We start from the raw sequence: 27964 nt of genomic DNA, 5'->3' as shown, positions 1-27964 counted from the left end.
CTTACTGATAGCTGGATATGAGCTCCAAAGTTTGGAACACCCAATATACAATTTACAGACCACATGAAGCTCAAGAAGAAGAATGACAAAAGTGTATATGCTTCAGTCCTTCTTAGAAAGGGAACAAAATACCCACAGGGGGAAATATAGAGACAAAGTGTGGAGCAGAGACGGAAGGAAAGGCCATCCAGGGACTGCCCCACCTAGGGATTCATCCCATATACAGTCACCAAACCCAGACACTATTGTGGATGCCAAGAAGATCATGATGACATAGCTATCTCCTGAGAGACTCTGCTAGAGCCATTCAAATTCAAAAGCAGATGCTTGCAGCCATCCATTGGACTGAGAATGGGGTCCCCAATGGTGTAGTAGGAGAAAGAACTGAAGGAGCTGAAGGTGTTTTAATCCCATATGAAAAACATCAATATAAACCAACCAGAAACCCCTGAGCTCCTAGATACTAAACCACTAACCAAAGAGTATATGTAGCAGCCACATATTATTAGGCATCAATGAGAGGAGATGCCCTAGTCCTGTGAAGCTCAATGTTGCAGTATAGGAGAATGCCAGGGTGTGGTGGGTGAGGGAACACCCTCATAGAAGCAGGGGGAAGGGGTATGGGATAGGGCATTTCCAGAGGGGAAACCTCAAGAAAGAAGAAGCAAGGCTATTGCTTTCATGGATAAAACTGAGAACATTTGTGAAAATATAGATGCAAAAACTTCACTATACAGTTCAGTAGAAAGGTTACAAACCTTAAATGAAGTATACCTTATATGGCACTATATTTGAAAAGTTGATCCAAGTAAACTTGTGAGAAAAAAATAATGTAAAATCAGTCAGAACTACAAGAAGACTGGTTTGGATGGGACAAAACCCCACAGATTTAAGAATATTAAGCAGATGTTAATATTTTAAGGCAAACAAAGCACTCATTTACATGGATACACACACCACCTAGAATGGAATATCATACATGCACATATGTGCATTGAGTTAAACATTCACTTAAGTATTATGTGTGGTTATTTAAATTTTACGTTATTTGAACACATATTTATACTAAATAAACTACTGCCATTTTAAGAAACCATAGGCATCCCTCATTGACAAGAGGGAGACAAAATAGTTACATAAATGGCTTCTTTACTGATGACAGAAAAGTAGTGCTAGTCATAGCTTATTGACAAGGCACTCATTGAATGATGTTTCTTTAATACATCACAATTTTCTGTATTGAGTTACTCTCATCCTGCTGACGATCCTCAAGTAGAACAATCCTGACATTTTAGAGAATTTTGTATTGCTTTTTCATAACCCTTCTCTAAGCTACACATTCTATGTTTTGTAAAATATGTGTGGGGGAACCAAGCAAAAGAATGAAGAACACCATTTCTGAAAACATTTCTAGCTATGAATGTCAAAAGCACATATGATATTCTGTATAATGACTCTACAGTAAGAAGGCACTGGAATTTCAATATAATATATAATTGTACAATACATTATACAGTATATTATTCTCCTTTTTCACTGTTTGCATTTACAGTAAAATAAAGTAATAAATAATAATGATTATCATCAAGAGCTGAAATGATGGTTATTTTTAAGTTTTTAATATATAAGATACATAGTAAAGATGGACTTTGAGTGTGATAACAAAAATATTACTATCAAGGTGATACAGTTGCTCCACTCACAGAGATTGGTTACTGGCATTGCATTTTCCATAGTAGATTTATGTTATATTTCTGCAGAATTTTAAAGAGTTCATTGGACTCTAAAAAATGAGTCTTGAGATGAGCTCTTTATTTCCACTTCAGGGAGCTAAGAACCTGCTCACCTTCCTGTGGATTAAATTTCCACACAGCATCTATAGCATATTTACATTTTTCTCACCAATCATGGATGACATATCTATAGTAATTAACATCATTTCTTCAAAGTGCTCTTCTAATTAATAAAATCATATAAGTAGAGGAAAAATCAAGAATTTGCTGAAATGCAGAATGTTATTTGATATGCAATATTACCTTGTGTAGGAGACCGAGCTCCACACAGAATTAGTATAAGTTTATGTCTTCATCTTAAATTTTGTGATATTATTTTTAACAGCTGAGAAATTGCTTATGAAATTATTTCACTATTTTCTTCTTATGTTAGCATCTGACTACATATACCAATGTAGTTTATATTTAGTATTTTAAGATGTATGCACATGTATACTTACACACACACACACACACACACACACACACACACACCCTTTCCTCAAAACTAAACTTAGTCTCTTTTTCAAAATCATGGGTACAATAAAAACAGTTCTGAATAATCTTTTTTGAATTTACAAGGCAGAAAGTCCTCTGCACCATGCAAATTAGAGCCAAATCTCTTTCCCTAAAAATAGGGAATTACTGTGGATTACATTTCACTCTTTCCCTTGCAGTAAAAGTTTATTACACTTGCATTTAACACAGACAGAAGAACTTTACAGTCAATTTCTCCTTTAACATATGAAATATAGATGTTTCTAAAGGCCAGCTTCTTTCCTTCAGGCACATTTATGTTAGAAATAGTGTAATCACAGAAAATATCCCTGTAACGAATTTTAAAGCACTGAGACCCATTATGAGTAGTAAATTTGTATACATTTACAGATAACTCTAAACACTGATTATTTTAAATTGTTTATGTAAAAGTGAAATCATATACTTTAAAAAATGGAATTCAAGTTGATCTGAGAAAGTATAAACAAATGGATTTAAACGAACACTGCAAGATAAACATGTTGTACACTAACTTGTAATGATGTCATTATAACTTTCAGCTAGTGGAGGATGACATCTATAAATCTTCCTATGGAATAACTTAATTACATTATTAAAAAGTTACCTAAGAAGAATTGTTTAGGTCATCACAATCTTTACTGAAGACTTGGTGTATTGTGGAGCAGAGACTGAAGGAAAGGCCATCCAAAGACTGCCCCACCAGGTGATCCGTCCCATATCCAGCCACCAAACCTAGACACTATTGGTGATTCAAAGAAATGCTTGCTGACAGGAGCCTAATATGGATGAGAGGCTCTGCCAGAGACTGACAAATACAGAGGCAGATGCTCCCAGACAACCATTGAACTGAGAATGGAGGACTTAGAGAAAGGACTGAAGGAACTGAAGGTGTTTACAACCCCATTGTTTAGGAAGAAAAACAGCAATATCAAACAACCAGATCTCCCCAGAGCTCCAGGGATTAAACCACCAAACAAAGAGTACATATGGAGGGACCATGGCTCCAGTCACATAAGTAGCAGAGGATGGCATTGTTTAGCATCCATAACAGGAGAAGCCCTTGATCCTGTGAGGCTCATTTCCACAGTGTAGGCGAATGCCAGTATACTGAGGTGGGGAGTGCCAGTATATTGAGGTTAGGTGGGGATGGGAGCATCTTCATAGAGGCAGGGGAAGGAGAGGGGTGATGGGAGACAGGGAAAATAGGATAACATTTGAAATATAAAAAAAAATCCAAAAAAAGATGTTTTACAACATATAATTAAGAACAGTAATGAGGGAGAATCCTGCTGCTAAGAGTATCTAAGCCAGATACCGCCCGGACCTGAGAGGAACCGGTCAACAGTTCTCTGCACCCAAATCCCGTGGGAGGGAGAACTAAACCTTCAGACTGGCAGACACGCCTGGGTAGCCAGAAGAGACTACACTCTGCCCACATTTCTGAATCCAGAGGGAAACACCTAAGGCCATCTGGGACCCCAGTGCACAGGGGCTCCAGGAAAAGGCAGTGCAGGTCCTCCTGGTTGCTGCCCTCACCGAGAGCTCAAGAGCAGCCTCCCACGAGCAACTTGAACTGTGGGACCACAGGTAAGATCAACTTTTCTGCTGCAAGTGACCTGCCTGGTAAACTCAGGACACAGGCCCACAGGAACAGCTGAAGACCAGTAGACATGAAAGACTACACACCCAAAAGCAGAACACTCTGTTCCCATAACTGGCTGAAAGAAAACAGGAAAACCGGTCTACAACACTACACACAGGCCTTTAGGACGGTCTAGCCACTGTCAGAAAAGGCAGAACAAGGTAACACCAGAGACAACCTGATGGCGAGAGGCAAGAGCAGGAAACCAAGCAACAGAAACCAAGACTACTTGGGAACATCTGAGCCCAATTCTCCCACCAAAGCAAACACTGAATATCCAAACACACCAAAAAAGCAAGATCTAGATTTAAAATCACATTTTATCATGATGGGGGAGGACTTCAAGAAAGACATGGAGAACTCCCTTAGAGAAACTCAGGAAAATATGAATAAACAAGTAGAAGCCTATAGAGAGGAATCACAAAAAACCCTGAAAGAATTCCAGGAAAACACAATCAAACAGTTGAAGGAATTAAAAATGGAAATAGAGGCAATAAAGAAAGGACACAGGGAAACAACCCTGGGTATAGAAAAACAAAGGAAGGGACAAGGAGCCATAGATACAAGCTTCACCAACAGAATACAAGAGATAGAAGAGACAATCTCAGGAGCAGAAGATTCCATAGAAATCATCTACACAACGGTCAAAGATAATGTAAAACGGAAAAAGCTACTGGTCCAAAACATATAGGAAATCCAGGACTCAATAAGAAGATCAAACCTAAGGATAATAGGTATAGAAGAGAGTAAAGACTCCCAGCTCAAAGGACCAGTAAATATCTTCAACAAAATCATAGAAGAAAACTTCCCTAACCTAAAGAAAGATATGCCCATAAACATACAAGAAGCCTACAGAACTCCAAATAGATTGGACCAGAAAAGAAACTCCTCCTGTCACATATTAGTCAAAACACAAAATGCACAAAATAAAGAGAGAATATTAAAAGCAGTCAGGGAAAATGTCAAGTAACATATAAAGGCAGACCTATCAGAATCACACCAGACTTTTCCCCAGAGACTATGAAAACCAGAAGATCTTGGAGAGATGTCATACAGACCCTAAGAGAACACAAATGCCAGCCCAGGTTACTGTATCCTGAAAAACTCTCAATTAACATAGATGGAGAAACCAAGATATTCCATGACAAAACCAAATTTACACAATATCATTCTACAAATCCAGCGCTACAAAGGATAATAAATAGTAAAGCCCAATATAAGGCGACAAGCTACAGCCTACAAAAAGCAAGAAACTAATCGTCTTGGCAACAAACAAAGAGAAGAAAAGCACAAAAACATAATCTCCCATCCAAATATGAATATAACAGGAAGCAATAATCACTATTCCTTAATATTTCTCAACATCAGTGGTCTCAACTCTCCAATAAAGACATAGATTAACAAACTGGATATGCAATGAGGACCCTGCAATCTGCTGCATAGAGGAAACACACATCAGAGAAAAAGACAGACACTACCTCAGAGTGAAAGGTTGGAAAACAACTTTCCAAGCAAATGGTCTGAACAAGGAAGCTGGAGTAGCCATTTTAGTATCGAATAAAATCGATTTTCAACTAAAAGCCATCAAAAAAGATAAGGAAGGACACTTCATATTCAGCAAAGGAAAAATCCACCAAGATGAATTCTCAATCCTAAATATCTATGCCCCAAATACAAGGGCACATACATACGTAAAAGAAACCTTACTAAAGCTCAAAACACACATTGCACCTCACACAATAATAGTAGGAGATTTAAACACCCCACTCTCTTCAATGGACAGGTCATGGAAACAGAAATTAAACAGAGACGTAGATAGACTAAGAGAAATCATGAACAAAATGAACTTAACAGATATTTATAGAACATTCTATCCTAAAACAACAGGATATACATTCTTCTCAGCACCTCATGGTACTTTCTCCAAATTGACCATATAATTGGTCAAAAAACAGGCCTCAACAGATACAGAAAGATAGAAATAATTCCATGCATCCTATCAGACCACCATGGGCTAAAGATGGTCTTCAATAACAATAAGGGAAGAATGCCTACATATACATGGAAATTGAACAATGCTCTACTCAAGGATAACCTAGTCAAGGAAGAAATAAAGAAAGAAATTAAAGACTTCTTAGAATTTAATGAAAATGAAGGTACAACATACCCAAACTTATGGGACACAATGAAAGCTGTGCTAAGAGGAAAACTCATAGCTCTGAGTGCCTGCAGAAAAAAACAGGAAGGAGCATATGTCACCAGCTTGACAGCACACCTAAACTCTAGAAGAAAAAGAAGCAAATACACGCAGGAGGAGTGGAAGGCAGAAAATAATCAAACTCAGAGCTGAAATCAACCAAGTAGAAAGAAAAAGACCATAGAAAGAATCAAGAGAACCAAAAGTTGGTTCTTTGAAAAAATCAACAAGATAGATAAACCGTTAGCCAGACTAACGAGAGGACACAGAGAGTGTTTCCCAATTAACAAAATCAGAAATGAAAAGGGAGACATAACTACAGAATCAGAGGAAATTCGAAAATACATCAGATTCTAATATAAAAGCCTATATTCAACAAAACTTGAAAATCTGCAGGAAATGGACACTTTCCTAGACAGATAAGAGGTACTGAAGTTAAATCAGGAACAGATAAACCATTTAAACAACCCCATAATTTATAATGAAATAGAGGCAATCATTAAAGGTCTCCCAACCAAAAAGAGCCCAGGTCCAGATGGGTTTAGTGCAGAATTCTATCAGACCTTCATAGAAGACCTCATACCAATTTTATCCAAACTATTCCACAAAATTGAAACAGATGGAGCGCTACTGAATTCCTTCTATGAAGCCACAATTACTCTTATACCTAAACCACAGAAAGACCCAAAAAAGAAAGAGAACTTCAGACCAATTTCCCTTATGAATATCGATGCAAAAATACTCAATAAAATTCTGGCAAACTACATCCAAGAGCATATCAAAACAATCATCCATCATGATCAAGTAGGCTTCATCCCAGGCATGCAGGGATGTTTTAATAGGCGGAAAACCATCAACGTGATCCATTATATAAACAAACTGAAAGAACAAAACCACATGATCCTTTCATTAGATGCTAAGAAAGCATTTGACAAAATTAACACCCGTTCATGATAAAAGTCCTGGAAAGAATAGGAATTCAAGGCCCATACCTAAACATAGTAAAAGCCACATACAGCAAATCAGTAGTTATAATAAACTAAATGGAGGGAAACTTGAAGCAATCCCACTAAAATCAGGGACTAAACAAGGCTGCCCACTCTCTCCCTACTTATTCAATATAGTTCTTGAAGTTCTAGCCAGAGGAATCAGACAACAAAAGGAGATAAAGGCGATACAGATTGGAAAAGAAGAAGTCAAAATATCACTATTTGCAGATAATATAATAGGATATTTAACTGATCCCAAAAGATCCACCAGAGAACTACGAAACCTGATAAACACCTTCAGCAAAGTTGGCTGGGTATAAAATTAACTCAAATAAATCAGTAGCCTTCCTCTACACAAAAGAGAAACAAGCCGAGAGAAAAATTAGGGAAATGACACCCTTCATATTAGTCTCAAATAATATAAAATACCTCGGTATGACTTTAACCAAGCAAGTTAAAGATCTGTATAATATGAACTTCAAGCCTCTGAAGAAAGAAATTGAAGAAGACCTCAGAAGATGGAAAGATCTCCCATGCTCATGGATTGGCAGGATTAACATAGTAAAAATGGCCATTTTACCAAAAGCAATCTACAGATTCAATGCAGTCACCAATCAAACTCTTCAGAGAGTTAAATAGAACAATTTGCAAAATCATCTGCAATAGCAAAAAACCCAGGATACCTAAAACTATCCTCAACAATAAAAGGACTTCTGGGGGAATCATTATCCCTGAACTGAAGCAGTATTACAAAGCAATAGCAATATAAACTGCATGGTATTGGTACAGAGTCAGACAGATAGACCAGTGGAATAGAATTGAAAACCCAGAAATGAACCCAAACACCTATGGTCACTTGACTTTTGACAAAGGAGCCAAAACCATCCAATGGAAAAAAGATAGCATTTTCAGCAAATGGTGCTGGTTCAACTGGAGGTCAACATGGAGAAGAATGCAGATCGATCCATGCTTATCACCCTGTACAAAGCTTAAGTCTAAGTGGATCAAGGACCTCCACATCAAACCAGATGCACTCCAACTAATAGAAAAAAAGGTGGGGAAGCATTTCGAACACATGAGCATTGGAGACAATTTCCTGAACAAAACACCAATGGCTTATGCTCTAAGATCAAGAATCAACAAATGGGATCTCATAAAACTGCAAAGCTTCTGTAAGGCAAAGGACACTGTGGTTAGGACAAAACAGCAACCAACAGATTGGGAAAAGATCTTTACCAATCCTACAATAGATAGAGGGATTATATCCAAAATATACAAAGAACTGAAGAAGTTAGACCGCAGGGAGACAAATAACCCTATTAAAAACGGGGTTCAGAGCTAAACAAAGAATTCACAGCTGAGGAATTCTGAATGGCTGAGAAACACCTAAAGAAATGTTCAACATCTTTAGTCATAAGGGAAATGCAAATCAAAACAACCCTGAGATTTCCCCTCACACCAATGACAATGGCTAAGATCAAAAACTCAGGTGACAGCAAATGCTGGCAAGGATGTGGAGAAAGAGGAACACTCCTCCATTGTTGGTGGGATTGCAGACTGGTACAACCATTCTGGAAATCAGTCTGGAGGTTCCTCAGAAAATTAGACATTGAACTACCTGCGGACCCAGCTATACTTGTCTTGGGCATATAGCCAAACGATGCCCCAACATATAACAAAGACACATGCTCCACTATGTTCATAGCAGAACATATTTATAATAACCAGAAGCTGAAAAGAACCCAGATGCTCTTCAACAGAGGAATGGATACAGAAAATGTGGTACATCTACACAATGGAATATTACTCATCTATCAAAAACAATGCCATTATGAAATTCATAGGCTAATGGATGGAACTGGAAAATATCATCCTGAGTGAGGTAACCCAATCACAGAACAACACACATGCTGTGCACTCATTGATAAGTGGCTATTAGCCCAAATACTTGAATTACCCTAAATGCATAGAACACATGAAAGTCAAGAAGGGTGATCAAAATTCGAATGCTTCACTCCTTCTTTAAAGGGGGAACAAGAATACCCTTGGCACAAAATAGGGAGGCAAAGTTTAGAATAGAGGCATAAGGAACACTCATTCAGAGCCTGCCCCACATGTGGCCCATACATGTACAGCCACCAAACTAGATAAGATGGATGAAGCAAAGAAGTGCAGGCCAACAGGAACCGGATGTAGATCTCTCCTGAGAGACACAACCAGAATACAGCAAGTACATAGGAGAATGCCAGCAGCAAACCATTGAATTTGAGAATGGGATCCCCGTTGAAGGAATCAGGGAAAGGACTGGAAGAGCTTGAAGGGGCTTGAGACTCCTTATGAACAACAATGCCAACCAACCAGAGCTTCCAGGGACTAAGCCACTACCCAAAGACTATACATGGACTGACCCTGGACTCCAACCTCATAGGTAGCAATGAATAGCCCAGTAAGAGCACAAGTGGAAGGGGAAGCCCTTGGTCCTGCCAAGACTGAACCCCCAGTGAACGTGATTGTTTGGGGGAGGGTGGTAACGGAGGGAGGATGGGGAAGGGAAGCCTATATAGAAGGGGATGGGGAGGGGTGATAGGGATGTTGGCCCGGAAATCGGGAAGGGGAATAATAATTGAAATGTAAATAAGAAATACTCAATTTAATAAAGAAAAAAATAGAACAGTACTGAGCATTCTATTAATTTAATTCTTTTGAATGAACATATGATAAGTAGAGAATTCCTCATTAACTTAACTAATGTCCTTCTGAGGAAATAAACCCAATTGTACAAGAAACATATAAGTAATGTTCCAAGGTCCTTATAATTAGAGTTAATAATTTAATATATCATTAAGTTTTTTAGAAATATATATAAAAAATAATGAAAAGAAAGTTTGGTTCCTACTCAATTAGTACACCGACAAGAAAGTTATAATTTGTGAAGTATTTTGTACCATAATAAAAGGAAACAAAAATAAAACAAATGCCAAAAATAAATTAAATTTCATATTAACTTATATGTTACTGATGAATTTTTAAATAAGTCAGAACCCATTAAATCTACACCACAATATCATAAACTATTAATCATTTCCATAGTTTCTTTCTTCCTGATGTCCCTGTATATATTGTTAGTATTACCTCTATAATTATTTAGATTGCAATTTAATGTTGTTAAGAACTGATCCATGCTACTAATAGATCCTAAATCATAAATATTTTGCCTAATTGAAATTGTATTCTTAAACCAGTTTTTCGATTTCATGTTTTCTCCCTCCTGTGACACCAATCCCATTCTCCTTCAATATATGTGACTATTCCTAGAAGTGCACGCAACCTTGTCAAATGGTATGATTGAGGTTCTTTCTCCCAGTGTATGTCTAAGATATTGGTAGTTAATGATATTTGGACAGTGTGATTAAAAGATATTTTTGTTCCAAGAATTCAACTGAAGGAACTAAAATCTGTCACATACTTAGGGGTAAAGGGAAGCAGCAGGCTGAAATATTCCTTTAGTTGCAGTAAATATTTCCTCTATTTTAGGATTATGAAAATATTGCTTATTAAGTCCAACAATGATTAACTATGTAAAATAACATTAGCTTTTCCTAGTGCATTAATATTTGTGCCTGTCACTATACCTGACCCTATTAATCTTCTCATATATGATAAGTACATGTCAGTCACTGTAACATATCAAAACACAAAAGATATAGAATCAAAGGATCCCTTCAATTTCTCAGACATCAAATGTTACATAAATAGAAATTGACTTAAAGAAGAAATGACATAAAACTTTTAAAAGTTGAGAAGAAGGTATATTCTTTCATTTTATGGTGAAATGTTCTATAGATATCTGTTAAATAAATTTGGATCATAACTTCCATTCATTTCATTGTGTCTCTGCTTAGTTTCTGTTTCCATATTCAGTCCATTGATGAGTGGGCTGTTGAAGTCTCCTACTATATTGTCTGAGGTGCAATGTGTGCTTTGAGCTTTAGTAAAGTTTCTTTTATGAATGAGGGTGCCCTTGCATTTGGAGCATAGATGTTCCAAATAGAGAGTTTCACCTTGGCATATTTTTCTATGATGAGTATGAAGTGTCCTTCCTTATATTTTTTGATAACTTTTACTTGAAAGTCAATTTGATTAGATATTAGAATGGCTACTCCACCTGGTTTCTTGGGGCCATTTGTTTGGAAAGTTTTTTCTAGCTCTTTAAGGTAGTGTCTGTCTCTATCACTGATGTGTGTTTACTGTATGCAACAAACAGTTGAGGCCTGTTTATGTATCCAGTCTGTTAATGTAAGTCTTTTTATTGGAGAACTGAGTCCATTGATGCTGAGATATTAAGGAATAGTGATTGTTGCTTCTTGTTATTTTTGTTGTTCAAGGTGTAATTGTGTTTGTGTGACTCTCTTCCTTTATGTTTGTGGCAACAAGATTACTTTCTTGCTTTTTCTAGGGTGTAGTTTCCCTCCTTGTGTTGGAGTTTTCATCTATTATCCTTAGAAAGGCTGGACTTGCTTTTCAAATTTGGTTTTCTCATTGAATATCTTGGTCTTTCCACTAAAAGAGTCTACCTTATTCTCGGAACTTCATGGTATCTTCCTCAAAATTTGCCATATATTTCTTCACAAAACAAGCATCAGCACATATAAGAATATTGAAATAATCCTATACATCCTTTCAGATCACCGTGGACTAAGGCTGGTCTTCAATAACAACAAAAACAACAGAGAGTCTACATACACATGGAAGCAGAACACTTTGGAAAGAAAGAAAGAAAGAAAGAAAGAAAGAAAGAAAGAAAGAAAGAAAGAAAGAAAGAAAGAAAGGGAGAAAGAAAGAAAGAATTTAAAGACTTTTTAGAATTTAATAGAAATTAAGGCACAATGTACACAGTGCCTCCAAAAAGAAAGTGGAGAGACCATATACTAATAACTTGAGAGCACACCTGAATGCTCTAGAACATAAAGAAGCAAATAAAACCAAGAGGAGTAGACAGCAGGAAATAATCAAACTCAGAACTGAAATCAACCAAATAGAAAAAAAAAAGAACTATACAAAGAATTTTAAAAAAAGGAGTTGGTTTTTTGAGAAAAATAGAATGATAGATAAACACTTAGCCAGACTAACCAGAGGACACAGAGACAATATTCCTTGCATGATAAAAATCTTGGAAAGATCAGGAATTCAAGGCACATACCTAAGCATAGTAAAAGCAATATTCTGCAAACCAGTAACCAACATCAAATTACATAGAGAGAAGCTGGAAGAAAACCCACTAAAATCAGGGACTATAGAAGGCTGCACACCCATTCACTCTCTCCCTATTCAGTATACTACTTGAAGTTCTAGCCAAAGCAATTAGACAACAAAAAGAGGTCAAAAGGATACAAAATGGAATGAAGAAGTCAGAATGTCACTATTTGCAGATGATATGATCGTATACCACAATAATTCTGCCATACAAATCCTAAACCCAATAAATAACCAGCAAAGTGGCTAGATATAAAATTATCTCAAAGAAATCAATAGCCTTCCTCTACTCAAAGGTTAAACAGGCTAAGAAAGAAATTAGGGAAACAGGGGAATGGCACCCCTCACAATAGCCACAAATAATGTACATTACCACAGTATGACTCTAACAAGCAAGTGAAAGATCTGTATGACATAAACTTCAAGTCTCTGAAGAAAGAAATTGAAGAAGATCTCAGAAGATGGAAAGATCTCCTATGCTAATGGATTGGCAGGATTAATATAGTAAAAATGGCCATCTTGCTAAAAGTAATCTACAGATTCAACACAATCGCCGTCAAAATTCCTATTCAATCTTTCATGGAATTAGAAAGAGCAATTTGCAAATTCATTTAGAATAACAAAGAACTCAGGATAGTGAAAAGTATTCACAACAATAAAAGAACTTTGGGGGAATCCCTGACCTCAAGCTGTATTACAGAACAATCATGATAAAAACTGCATGGTATTGGTCCAGAGACAGGCAGATAGACCAGTGGAATAGAATTGAAGACGCAGAAATGAAAGCACACTCCTTGCACAGAACACATGAAAATCAAGAAGGATGACCAAAATGCGAATGCTTCACTACTTCTATAAAAGGGACACAAGAATACCCTTGGGAGGGAAAAGGGAGGCAAAATTTAGAACAGAGGCAGAAGGAACACCCATTCAGAGCCTTCCCCACATGTGGCCCATACATATACAGCCACCAAACTAGATAAGATGGATGAAGCAAAGAAGTGCAGACCGACAGGAACTGGATGTAGATCTCTCCTGAGAGACACAGTCAGAATACAGCAAATACATAGGCGAATGCCAGCCACAAACCACTGAACTGAGAATGGGACCCCCGTTGAAGGAATCAGAGAAAGGACTGGAAGAGCTTGAAGGGGCTTGGGACCCAATATGAACAACAATGCCAACCAACCAGAGCTTCCAGGGACTAAGCCACTACCCAATGACTATACATGAACTGACCCTGGTCTCCAACTGCATAGGTAGCAATGAATATCCTAGTAAGAGCACCAGTGGAAGGGGAAGCCCTTTGTCCTGCCAAGACTGAACCCCCAGTGAACATGATTGTTGGGGGAGGGTGGTAATGGGGGGAGGATTGGGAGGGGAACAGCCATATAGAAGGGGAGGGGGAGGGTTAAGGGGGATGTTGACTGGGAAACTGGGAAAGGGAATAACAATTGAAATGTAAATAATAAATTCCCAAGTTAATAAAGATGAAAAAGAAACAAAACAAAACAAAACAAAAAAGCACACTCCTATAGTCACTTGATCTTTGATAAAAGAGCTAAAGCCATTGAGTGGCAAGAAGACAACATTTTCAATAAATGGTGTTGGTTCAACTGGAGTTCAGCATGTAGAAGAATGGAAATGGACCCATTCTTATCACCCTGTACAAAGGTCAAGTCCAAGTGGATCAAGGACCTCCACATTAAAACACTAGATACACTACTAGATACACTCAAACTAGTAGAAGACAAAGTGGGGAAGAGCCTTCAACACAGAGGCACAGGGGAAATTTTCCTGAACAGAAAACCCATGGCTTAGGCTCTAAGATCTAGAATTGACATATGGAACCTCATATAATTGCAAATCTTCTTTAAGGCAAAGAACACTGTCAATAGGACAAAATGGTAGCCAACAGATTGGGAATTTTACCAAGTCTACATCTAATAGAAGGCTAATATCAAATATATACAAATTATTCAAGAAGTTAGATTCCAGAGAATCAAATAACTCCATTAAAAGTGGAATACAGAGCTAAAGCAGAATTCTCAACTGAGGAGTATCAAACAGCTGAGAAGCACCTAAAGAAATATTCAACATCTTTAGTTGTAAGGGAAATGCAAATCAAAACAACCCTAAAATTCCACCTCACACTAGTCAGAATGGCTAAGATCAAAAACTCAGGTGACAGCAGATGCTGACTAGGATGTGGAGAAAGAGGAACACTCCTCCATTGTTGGTGGGATTGCAAACTGTTACGACCACTCTGGAAATCAGTCTGGAGGTTCCTCAGAAAATTGTGTCACATTTAATTATATACCTTTTTTGTCATACACTTAGGTGTTTCCTTTTCCTACCCATTGTGAATAAAACTGTAATAAACATCACCACTATAACATGAACTGAACAAGGCTGACACCAGCAAACATGCCAAATTCCATGGTGGTAAAGCCCCGTCCTATGTATAGAACACAAAAATACTTTGTTTAAAAAAATCACAGTCCTTAACATACAATTTGTTTACAAATTGATATACTTTGAAAATTAGTTGAATTACGATGGTTATATTTCTACTGTATGCTAAACCTAGGATCATATGCTGACTCAGCTGATACATAATAGCATAGTTAAAACTGGAAGCTAGTAGCAGGAGAATAAATGTGTGGCAATATTTCCCTCCTACACAAGAGTAAATCTTCCAAGAACTGTTTTAGTTATGAACAGTGAAGTTAGTCATGAAAGATATGAACAATATGTAGTATTGATTTATAAACAAAGGAAAAGAGGCTGTCATCATACACTTATAAATAAATGAATGAACTGACAATGAGGGCAAAAAATTATTTGGACCTTTCATAAAACATTTCTATGTATTTATATATTTATCAAATTATATCTTAGACCAAAACATTTTATAGTAGGGAAAGTTAGAAAGCACCAAGACAGTAAAAATTTAGGGGGGTTGGGGATTTGGCTCAGTGGTAGAGCACTTGCCTAGGAAGTGCAAGGCCCTGGGTTCGGTCCCCAGCTCCAAAAAAAAGAACAAAAAAAATTTAGGGAAGATGAGGAAGTCTGTAGTCCATCTACATTTAATTATATGTAGGCCAAGCCTTGGTAAGCCTGTTTATCTCCTCTGTGCTTATTCATGGAAGATGAATTAGATGAATATAAATGAAGCTGTAAGTGCTAAGTAATTTTTTATCCCAGATTCAACCATTCATTAGGAAAATTTTAAATTCCAACAGTATTTTAAGACCAATGAAATCAGTTCAAATTTAAAGCTTTTTCATTAGTGTATGCATAACCAAAAATGATACAGTGTTACATACAGAGGTAGATTTCAGGCCAGAGGCATCAGTTTGCCTTGTTGAAAAGACCATAGAACAGAGACAGAGAGATAAACCAATGGAATAGAATTGAAGACCCAGAAATGAACCCACACACCTATGGTCACTTGATTTTTGACAAAGGAGCCAAACCATCAAATGGAAAAAAGATAGCATTTTCAGCAAATGGTGCTGGTTCAACTGGAGGTCAACATGTAGAAGAATGCAGATCGATCCATGCTTATCACCCTGTACAAAGCTTAAGTCCAAGTGGATCAAGGACCTCCACATCAAACCAGACACACTCAAACTAATAGAAGAAAAACTAGGGAAGCATCTGGAACACATGGGCACTGGAAAAAATTTCCTGAACAAAACACCAATGGCTTATGCTCTAAGATCAAGAATCGACAAATGGGATCTCATAAAACTGCAAAGCTTCTGTAAGGCAAAGAACACTGTGGATAAGACAAATCGGCAACCAACAGATTGGGAAAAGATCTTTACCAATCCTACAACAGGTAGAGGCCTTATATCCAAAATATACAAAGAACTCAAGAAGTTAGACCGCAGGGAGACAAATAACCCTATTAAAAAATGAGGTTCAGAGCTAAACAAAGAATTCACAGCTGAGGAATGCCGAATGGATGAAAAACACCTAAAGAAATGTTCAACATCTTTAGTCATAAGGGAAATGCAAATCAAAACAACCCTGAGATTTCACCTCACACCAGTCAGAATGGCTAAGATCAAAAACTCAGGTGACAGCAGATGCTGGCGAGGATGTGGAGAAAGAGGAACACTCCTCCATTGTTGGTGGGATTGCAGACTGGTACAACCATTCTGGAAATCAGTCTGGAGGTTCCTCAGAAAATTGGACATTGAACTGCCTGAGGATCCAGCTATACCTCTCTTGGGCATATACCCAAAAGATTCCTCAACATACAAAAGAGACACGTGCTCCACTATGTTCATCGCAGCCTTATTTATAATACCCAGAAGCTGGAGAGAACCCAGATGCCCTTCAACAGAGGAATGGATACAGAAAATGTGGTACATCTACACAATGGAATATTACTCAGCTATCAAAAACAACGGCTTTATGAAATTCGTAGGCAAATGGTTGGAACTGGAAAATATCATCCTGAGTGAGCTAACCCAATCACAGAAAGACATACATGGTATGCACTCACTGATAAGTGGCTATTAGCCCAAATGCTTGAATTACCCTAGATGCCTAGAACAAATGAAACTCAAGACGGATGATCAAAATGTGAATGCTTCACTCCTTCTTTAAAAGGGGAACAAGAATACCCTTGGCAGGGAATAGAGAGGCAAAGATTAAAACAGAGACTGAAGGAACACCTTCATAGCCTGCCCCACATGTGGCCCATACATATACAGCCACCCAATTAGACAAGATGGATGAAGCAAAGAAGTGCAGACCGACAGGAGCCAGATGTAGATCGCTCCTGAGAGACACAGCCAGAATACAGCAAATACAGAGGCGAATGCCAGCAGCAAACCACTGAACTGAGAATAGGACCCCCGTTGAAGGAATCAGAGAAAGAACTGGAAGAGCTTGAAGGGGCTCGAGACCCCATATGTACAACAATGCCAAGCAACCAGAGCTTCCAGGGACTAAGCCAATACCTAAAGACTATACATGGACTGACCCTGGACTCTGACCTCATAGATAGCAATTAATATCCTAGTAAGAGCACCAGTGGAAGGGGAAGCCCTGGGTCCTGCTAAGACTGAACCCCCAGTGAACTAGACTGGTGGTGGGAGGGCGGCAATGGGGGGAGGGTTGGGAGGGGAACACCCATAAGGAAGGGGAGGGGGGAGGGGGATGTTTGCCCGGAAACCGGGAAAGGGAATAACACTCGAAATGTATATTCAAGTTAATAAAAAAAAAAAAAAAAAAAAAAAAGAAAAGACCATGGACTCTTAGAGGCTCACAAAGATGCATGAGTAGTCATGGTCTTCCCATAGAAAATTGGACTTGAGTGAATCAAAAATTTAAAAGAGACAAAAGGACTGTATAATTATCTGTCCTGGACACTCTAGAAGAAACCTCACTACATTCTTGGCCTAAGTCAACCAATAGTACAATTGTCCAAATATCCCCTGCACATTCTTCATAATCTGTTAATGGCCTGGGTTCAGAGGATATCTAAATGCTGTATGTAAAATCTATGTAAAAGGCAACTGATAACAGAGATCAAAATAAATAGCTAAGTAATTAAGTGAATAAACAAAACAAACAAAAATTTTCATGAAGATCTTTGCGATTTATAATAAGAGAGCTCCCGCATTTGCCAAGTATTAAAAAGTTTTATCTATCAGCTTTAAATGCTGACAGAAGCAAGAACTGGCCCCTGAAATGGTCATGAGTGGTGCTTCAATCGAACGTTACCCATCCTTACCTTCAGAGTTAGGAACACAAGTATAGAATTTGTAGCAGGATCCTAACTGGTGAAATACTGTGGAGTTCCAAATGTTCTTGATTAAGCTAATACATTACCCAAGTTAAAGACGTAATAGTCACTTGCCTATTTGTAAAAGTATGCAAAGTGTAAAGAACATGATCAATGACTAATTCATTGCAGGATTTTGGTATTGTTGTTGTAAAGTATCACATTGTTACTAATACAGAAATTGAAACTCTTTGAACATGATATATGCACAATTTCTTTTTCCTCTCATGCTGTGTTAATCTTCCCATGTGTCTTTTCAGAACACTCATTATACTTGAACACTTCAAAAATGTAGAATCAGAGATATGACAGAGAAAATAGAGAGTACTGATATCCCTACTCTTTTATACTTTGATTACAGGTTCATAATCTAACCTGTACATTCACAGGTAATTTCTTATTATGACAATAACTTGTACTGTAATGGGAAATGCCTTTAACAGCACAATAAGATAGAAACTTACAGTATTCAAATGTGCATTTTAAAGTCACAATGTAGAAACAAATTTAATAGGCTTATGAATTTGCATAGATGGTTTGGGAAGTACCCATGTCATTTAGCTGTTATACAACATCTCATTCATATTTATGAAAAGTGTGAATGAATTAAAGTCAGGACACATTTCAGAGAATTCACTTTTCCAACATAGCATGTCTGCAACTGTCTTTCATGAAGTGATACAATTAAACCTTCTCTTAAAATTTCTTTAGTGATTCAATTTGCAGACCCATTGTTATTAACTTAGATGGCTTAAATGTTTGCAAATGTAATACAATAAAAGGTACCTAACCTGGCAAATAGAAAATTGTATGTTTGATACCCAAATTTTAAAACAAAACTTCACTGTCTGAAAACTCAAAGAAGGAAAATTCCCCTCTACATTGAAGTTATGCTTAAGTAAAAAAAGAAAGTGGCTATAATTTCCCTAATTGCATTAAAGAAAAAAATGAAGAACAGCAAGATGGTAATCATATAGTGACATCAATATCAGACTTATTACTTACTATACATTGAAATAAATGACTCACTTTGAACTCCGTGGGAGCGTACTATCTTCCAGGTTTCTGATGTCACTTCCTTGACATCCACTTGGTAGTGATGAATGGGCACACCTCCATGGGACTCGGGTTTATTGAAAGAGATCTTGGCTGTGGTCTGTGACAGCTCTATAATCTTCACACCACGGGGACTAGAGGGGACATCTATGAAGGAAACAATCTGGACAGTGAGGATGGATACTACTAACAATTATTTGACTACAAGAAATAGGAAAAAGTGAAATGTTAATTAATACACGTTTTATAGAAAGAGGTAAACAGAAACACATATATAAAGAAGTGCATTAAATTTTAAGAATAATAAAATGTTATTCATAAAAAGTTATTTCATAAAACATTTTATTTGTTCCAACAATTATATGACTAGCTTGGACCAATAATTAAGGGCAATTCGCTCACCTTTTTGGGTAGCTGAGAAAAAAAGCACTACAATTTCAAGGCTATTTTGTACTAAATGAAGTTTTAAGATCAACCTGAAAAGTTAATGTGATCCCAATTCAAATGGAAATTAGGAAGTGTTCAGATCAAGGGCTAGTCTCATGTGTATAAGGTCTGGTTGAACCTCAAATAATGAACACACAATTTGTAAAATATAAAAATTAGTTTTTATAAGTTAATAATTGAGACAAATAATACAGAAACCTAGCTTTATTGACAATGATTAAAATTAAAACAAATGGTTTTTTTTTGTTTTAGCAATATTGGGTATAAACTACTATCATAAAATTACATTGAGCATATTATTTATACAAATCAATTAATTACTTTAAAATCTCAAAGTAGTTTTGGTAGAGATTTAACTTTTTTCTTATAATCAAAAATGTCTTTAATAATAATTATTACAAAGTCAGTAGAAACAGTATAAGAAAGAATTAAATAACAATTTTCTGCAATGAAATTATTGAAACCTATATGGTAAGAGCTGCAAGGATGATGTACAACTATTGACAGTGTCTAGTGTGTGTTTCCAGGCATTCAGAGAAACACAGTTAAGTGAACTGCACAACATAAAACCCTCGACATATACTGCATGAGTGGGGAACTGGAAGAGAACTGCCGAGAGTTCTTTGGTTGCAAAGCAGATCATCTCAAGGGTATTATTTTTATTTTCTTCATGATTACTTTGTCTCTCTGGAGTCTTGTAATGCTACTGATGAGCTTTAGGATATTTTTCTGTGAAGCAGTTTATTGGTACATTGATTGAGCTTATATTCAATCTCTATATAACTTCATATAGATTGGTTTATTTTAGGAAATGATAATTCTTCCAAGAATAAAACATATATAATTGTTGATTCATTATGCTATGTTACATTTTATAGTCTGTCTGTATGTGTGTGTACAGATATTTCTTCTGCTTGGTCAAATTATATATATATATATATATATATATATATATATATATATATATGTATATATGTATATATATATATGTCTTTAGCTCTTTAGGAATTGTTTCCTTAATTATTCTTCAATCATGTTGATAGTGATAGCAATAGAAATGTTAATTAATAGTATATTAACTTATTTTGTGTTCTTTTATCTTTTATAATCATTTGTTCTATCAGCTTCTTGGGAATTTATCAATCTTATATTTAAATAAAAGATTATGAAGACAAAAACAAGTTGGAGGTAAGTTGGAAGTGAGTGATAATTTTGTACTCTAGTTAGGATTTCCAATATTATATTGAATAAAGGTGATAAAAAACCAAAAGTCATTCTTCTTATTCTGCTGTGGAGGAAAGCACTTCACTGGTCCCACCATCCACTGTGATGGTCTGTATGTCTGCTAGAGATGCTCCATGTGTCCATTCTTAAGCTAGGGTACACAAGAGCTGGGCATCCCATATTCTGTGATAAATTTGTAAGGCAATTTTATAATGACAGAAGCAACATGGTTCTACATTTTCCTGTGTTTGTACTTCCTAAATCCTGCTACTATGTTTGCTTCTGAGAACAAGATATCTAAGAACTTGGGGTGTGGGTGATAAAGGCTCTGAGCCAGCTTTTGCTTCTTCAGATTCTAACAACACATAGAGTAGCATTGTGACATCAGAAGTAACTGAGATTTATAAATGATGTTTAATCCAACCTTAGATACTATCTTTTAGGTTCCTACTTAACATAGTTTCCTCTTTTATAGTCTTCTCCTTTATCACCTCGAATGAAAATTCCGATATTCCATGTCTATGTTCATTTTGGCCTTTTAAAATGAAAAGTGGTAGCTGAGGATGTTTGCAACCCCATAGGAAGAACAACATGATCAACCAGACCCTCCAAAACTCCCAGGGACTAAATCACCAACCAAAGAGTACACATGGAGGGACCCTTGGCTCCAGCCGCATATGTAGCAGAGGATGGCTTTGTCAGGCATCAATCAGAAGAGATGCCCTTGGTCCTGTGAATTCTCAAACCCCAGTGTAGGCGAATGCCAGGGTCGGGAGGCAGGAGGGAGTAAGTCAGTGGGAGAGCACCTGCATAGAAGTAGCGGGGATGGGATAGGGGATCTCCGGAGGAGAAACCAGGATGGGGATAATATTTAAAATGTACATAAGGAAAATACCCAGTAAAAAATAATAATAAAGAGAACAAAGAGTTGTTGTACAGAGATATTTAAGAAATTTTAAAAGGAGTAAGTTATTTACTCCAAATGACCCACAGAGCACCGAGTACTGCAAATTCACCATCATTAAATTATACCTATATCTTTTAATATTTATGGATGATACTCGTTGTGTAAGATTGTTTGTCAACAATGGCTTGCCATCTCCAGCCAATGCCCTCAGCCTTCAACTCCGGAGCTCATTGGAGATGTTTTTGGTATCTGGAACCTACATGACGCTTGCTTGATTTTCTTTCATTTGGTTTTTAAGGCAAGGACCTGTAATCGGTTTATTTTCTTTATGATAACAATTCAAACCCCCTTGTCTGATTGAAGTCCTAAATGGTAAGTGGGATGTGACAAAAAGAGCTGAAACAAAAAGACGTAAAACTACAGTAAGAGACATAAACAGCATCAATTTACAAAGTCTACTGATGGATTTCATCTTGTTCTTTTTGACGGTCACTTTATTTCTAATAAGTTGCACACGGATTTAGTTCTTTCTTTAACTAATGATCTGATATTAATACTGATGCCTCTCAAATTTTAATTTCGAAACTTAGCTGTCAACGTGAAAATAGTAACACATGGGGTTTTTTTGGAAATATAGGCAGAGATCTGGTATATATGATTAGGAACCTTAAAAAGGAAGCTGTAAGCACCTCATTTTCTCTTTATTCCATTATTGAGTGAAATGCTTGTGTGGCTGGGTACTTTTCAAGATAGTTCCCATTCTAAGGAACTTTTTTAAAAGAGAAGGAGTATAATAATAGGTTGTCCACATCAAATTCCTCCTCTCATGGCTCAGGGATTTATGCCGACGAGGGGATTATAAGATTGCAAGAGTAAGAAGTGACTGATAGTGGCAAGAGAACAGTTTCTTCCAGACACAGCAGTACTGCCGCATGGATGACCTAATGGAGTCACTTGTAGTGTGCACGAGGGTTACACATGCACAAGTCACATGTGTTCCTAGCATTGCAAGGTGGAAATGGATGTGCAATCCCATCCCTAACTAAGGAGCCATCTGGATTCCACAGACAATGGCAAAGAGAAAACTAGTTTTCTCCAACAAGGTGCATTAGCCTCAGTTTAGGGTTGGCCCCAATATGAAATGAATTCGATGGAAATTTTGTTGTAATTATGTCGAATTTTATTTTGTTTTGTTGTTCTTTTAGGCTTATTGTTTTCTTGCTGGTATATTTTGGTTTCTATTTTTTATTTTATGTATGTGGATGTGTGTTTTTGGTTTTTGATTATCTTTTTAAAGAAAGTAGGAGAGAAAGATACACAAATGTGAGTAAGAACAGAAGTGGGAAGGACTCTGGAGGAATTGGGGGTAGAAAGAATGACATAGTATGAAAGACATAGTATGAAAAATATTTTTCGATGAAAAAATAGATTAAGAAAAGTGGTAAATTTCAATGCAAATCATAAAACCTCCGAGTCCTTATAAACTCTTCTGTAGATTCCAATAGTTTCAACTTTCAAAATTCAAATTCAGAATTCAAAATTCAAAATGATTATTGTATTGATATATTAATAGAATTTGATTATTTATCTTCATGATATCTCCTTAGAAGTGGATAAACAAACTGCATAATTATATCCAGTTTTATTTGCTTATATTATTTTAAGTACAATGTCTCAAATTAGGTAACTTATTGTGTTTATCACTGGTCTCTAATTCTTTCCATTGAACTGCTCATTTACTATCAAGATGTCAATGGGAATTTATTTTTGGAGATAGACGAGTCTTGGTACTCTCATAACCCACATGCACACATATACCCTTTTAAGTCGGCATCTTCAACTATGTCTCATAAGACAATAAAGTATCACACATCATACTTTTGTTTATTGGGAAAGAATTACAGGTAGCTGTCTGTCTGTCTCTATTTTCCATCTATTTATCACATATCATATATATGATCAAAAATATATAGAGAAACTGCTAAAGAGTTGTGTGCTATGCTTAAGGTAATTTCTTGTAGTTGTTGCAAATTAAGTGAATTCTGCACTATGAATAAACATCACCAATCTTCAATCTTCTATGCCTTTGACAAAGAACAATAGATATATATAAAGGAAATCTGTAACTTGATCTTTCATTACTTGTGTATTCACATTGTCAAACCCTGAGCTGATCGTAGAACATGCTTCTGCAGCCCTCCACTAAATGGTTCATTTCAAAGTAGTTCTTCCTCTTTCATAGCACTGCACTTCTGCTGTCAATGTCACCTTGACCCGCTTAGTCTTTCCTTTTTTACTGGCCCCATTTCTTCTTTCTTATTCAGTCCCTGTTCAAAAGCTGACATCTATTTGAAGCTTTCCCAGGAACTCCAATCAGAAATCAATTTCATGTTGCCAAGTATTTGATTTCAAGTTCTATTGAAACTCATAGGTATTGAACTCTAACTTAGGTAATGACTCGGTGTCTTTCTTGTTCAACCTTTCATCCCTGAGATCCAAAAGAGTACATTGCCCCTAGAGGAATCTTTCCACATATTTGTTGAATGGATGGATAACCAGTGCTTAAAAATTGTCAAATAGAGTTTAAAGAAAATCATTATTAACATATGTTGTTCTTTTCTTACATTATGATAATTAAAAAATCAAAGAATGTGATTATTCACTGATTCACTGAACATGTCTGTCTTCTTCATCAATTTATATATATATATATATATATATATATATATATATATATATATATTACAGTGCTGTCTGTCACATAGACTACTGCACTGACTATTACTCTCTATCTACAAAATTCTGTTCAATTGACACAGCTTAACCTCTAATCAGGTCGCTGCTCTTCAAAGTGACTTCTACAGTTTTATCTCTGACATAAATGGAAATATAGGTGGCAGCTTTATGATATTTGTGAATTAAATCCATTTTGGAAAGAAAACTAAAACATTGAATTTGACAGAGTCTCTGTAGGTTAAAAAGATGAGTCAAATATGACAACTTGAACTTTAAAAATGGTAAGTACAGGCCTTGACCTGAGGTTAAAAAAAATCAATTGTTCAGTGCCAGTATCTGAGACTTCACTTAATAGCAAGAGGGAAAAAATACATGTCAAATAGGTTACCAGAAAAAAATGAAAACTGTTATTTATGAAAATTAAATTCCTAAAGTAGAAAAGGGACATTTCTATTCACTATACATTGACCCATGATATCAAATTTTATATTGTAATTAAAAATACATTGCTACATTAACATCTACTAAAAATAAAATAGGCTAGTATGTACTATGATAGACTGTAATAGTAGCTATCTTCTACCTTTGAGCACTTTCTTTGTGCTTGGGGCTTTGAAAGCACAAACTTATATTCTCTTATATGAGTCCATTTAGGTTGACCTATGGATGTCTTCTGTGGTGCATGGCAAAGAAACTCCAGTGCCATACTGAGGTGACCCCTTTTTAGCTGCTGGACATGTTATTTGATGATGGCTTTCTTAGCACCATTCCCTCAAATTTTCCAAGAGAAGAACTCAAGAGAAAGACCTGTTGATATTTAAACAAATATGCTACTATTATGATTGCAACATTACATATATAGGAACAAAATCACTATATTATAGCATATAATACTATGCCTTTCCAACAAGCAGAATGGCTAGAAATAAATGTTATTGCAACTTGATCCATTTTCTTCACAGGGAAAATGATGCTTGTCAGTGTGACCTAGTCTGGGGAGCCCTTTAAACTAGCTTACATGTCCTCATACTCATTGTTAAACCATAATGTTGCCAATATGTAAAACATGTCTAAAAGTATGTTTCACAGTCCCCGAGCTTCCATTCTATTTGGCAAATAGAAGAAAATAAAACTGTATGAGAAAATGGAACTGTATTAGAATTTTGGTCCCAACTAAACATGGCTCAATTAAGCTGAAAATGTCTGTCATAATATATTTATCGAGCCATTCTTCTACAGCAGAGAAAAGAGCAAAATGAAGCATACAGCATAACCTGTCCAATTTGTAGATATATATGACTGGTCTCTATGTGCTGTATTTTTATAATATTATAGAATCAAAACTTTACTATTTGGGATTATCCTGAACAGGACAATGTTTTGACATTTTAACATAGTTAAATATTTTTTGTAAGTAGTAACATTTCTGAATAAAAAGTATGCCTTCAACTTAGAAAGCACTATTATCAATGAGTGATTATACAATACCTAAAGTGCCACTTAGTACCAATATTTGAGCCACACAGAGTTATTTTCAATAGTACCTTATTTCATCTCATGCAAATATTTACATTTGTTTATTTCAAAGTTTCTTTGTATATAAAAATATTATAATTTTGTAGGACATTAATGACCAAAGCATACAGAAAAGTTGTTTTTCTCTGAGCCTATGGAGTATATCAACCTGAGGATAAAGAATTCTCTGTCTTCTGCTTACTATACTGGCAACATCTTCTTAAGTATCATGCTTCCTCAGATTAGATTCACCTAAAGCTTGTGGGAAGAAATACCACAGAAATTATTCTGTACTCTTTTGAATGGGTCTCATAGGCCAAATGTTTAATTTTCTCATTACTGGTGTTGCAAATTCATAAGTTGATTATGGACATATATGATAAATTTGTCAATATTTAAGTATTTACTATGGTGACAAATTAAAACTGATTTTAAATTATATTTATTCCATTATTTTCTCATAGAATTTTTGCACAACTTCTGTAGAAGAAACTCATGACTCTTGAGTGATTTATACTAGATTTCAATAAAACTGATTCATAAAAAAAATTATGAATGCTTTGATATATGTATATTTCACAGTGTTCTTTCACATAGTTTTAAATATAATTTTATCTCAGATGTACATTACCTACGTTGAAAATCTCACATAAATTTAAAATGAGCTTCAAATATTAAGTGGATTCTAGATGTTCACTATTATGTGCAATGTTTTTCTTTTAATTTATAAGCCTTGGTTAATTCTTTCAAATAATTCATCTTATGACTTTTGAAGCTATAAATGTTGTTAACTATATGTAAAATTAGTTGATAAAGGTTTACTAACTTATAACTCCATTTAAATATAAAGTTGTGTTATGAATGTCAAATATTACTATCCCATACTCACCTGCTAACTCAAGAATATACTCCTGGAATCTCGTGCCTATACGGTTAGTCGCAGTGCAGTTATATCGTCCAAAGTCATTGTCTGATGTAGGGGCAATCTAAAAATAATCATATTAATAAAAATTAAAGTGCTAAGACATCAAAGAATATTTTAAAATCTGAAGCATAGCAACTACTTCAATTATTTTTCTTATGACTCCTCATAGAACTTTTTTATCCAGCAAGCATTAGTAAGTATTACAAACATATTTTGTGACTATTATTTTTTGAGACTTTAAAATTGTCACATAATTTTTCCATTCTTTTCTCCCTCTCTAAGCACACCCATATATCTTTTTTCTGTCAAATCATGGCTTCTTTTCTCTTTAATTGTTTTACCTACATATGTGCATACACATACATATTTCTAAATACATGAATGTCACCTGCTTGGTCTGTATAATGCTAACATTTTAAAGACAAATTCACAATGCTGGGCGTTCAAACTTGAAGTTATTCAAGCTCTAACTATTAATTCATTAGCTGGATCAATGTCTTCATTTTGAGGTATGTATTCCAAATTAAAATTATTTATCTTGATAAGTAAAGCACAAAGAAAATGTCTTGGAGTCAACGTAAACTCAAAGCAACTGTAAAGTTGAAAAGAAAATGTTTCTACTGAAAATAAATTCTACATTGTTTTCTTCCTTTACTAGTCTTTGTTTTGTTGGCCTGGCCTTGTTCTGTATTCCATGCTGACCTGGAAATCACTATAAGCTCACTCCGGCTGTCTTTGAGCTTTGCGTAATACCCTTGCCTCTGACTCTGATGTGGTAAGAATGTAAGTAAGCTACTATGCCTGGTTTTGAATTCAATGTTTATCTCCAGGCCTGGATGATTTTAATTTTCCATGAAAGATATTTTACAAGAAAAGAATGCCTTGTAAAAATGATATAAATAGGATTTTAAAATCTGTAATAATTACCTCATCTCCATTTTCTATTTGTTTAGGAAAATATCTGACCTCAGTTTCT

At 35.9% G+C, this 27964-nt stretch overlaps 1 protein-coding gene across 2 annotated transcripts in view; it reads right to left on the bottom strand.

The window, feature by feature from the left end:
* Ncam2 (neural cell adhesion molecule 2) overlaps nt 1-27964 on the bottom strand; it is a 494596-nt gene that overhangs the window by 117971 nt on the left and 348661 nt on the right. For both annotated transcript variants that reach the window (NM_203409.2, XM_087575939.1), the window contains 2 exon segments: nt 19208-19381; nt 26953-27049. In NM_203409.2, the coding sequence (NP_981954.2) occupies nt 19208-19381; nt 26953-27049 (271 nt within the window).

The sequence above is a fragment of the Rattus norvegicus genome, chromosome 11, assembly GCF_021556685.1.
Source record: "Rattus norvegicus strain SHRSP/BbbUtx chromosome 11, alternate assembly SHRSP_T2T, whole genome shotgun sequence".
NCBI classification, from domain to species: domain Eukaryota; kingdom Metazoa; phylum Chordata; class Mammalia; order Rodentia; family Muridae; genus Rattus; species Rattus norvegicus.
The sequence above is the reverse complement of the archived record's forward strand: the minus strand, read 5'-3'. Positions and strand labels throughout refer to the sequence as shown.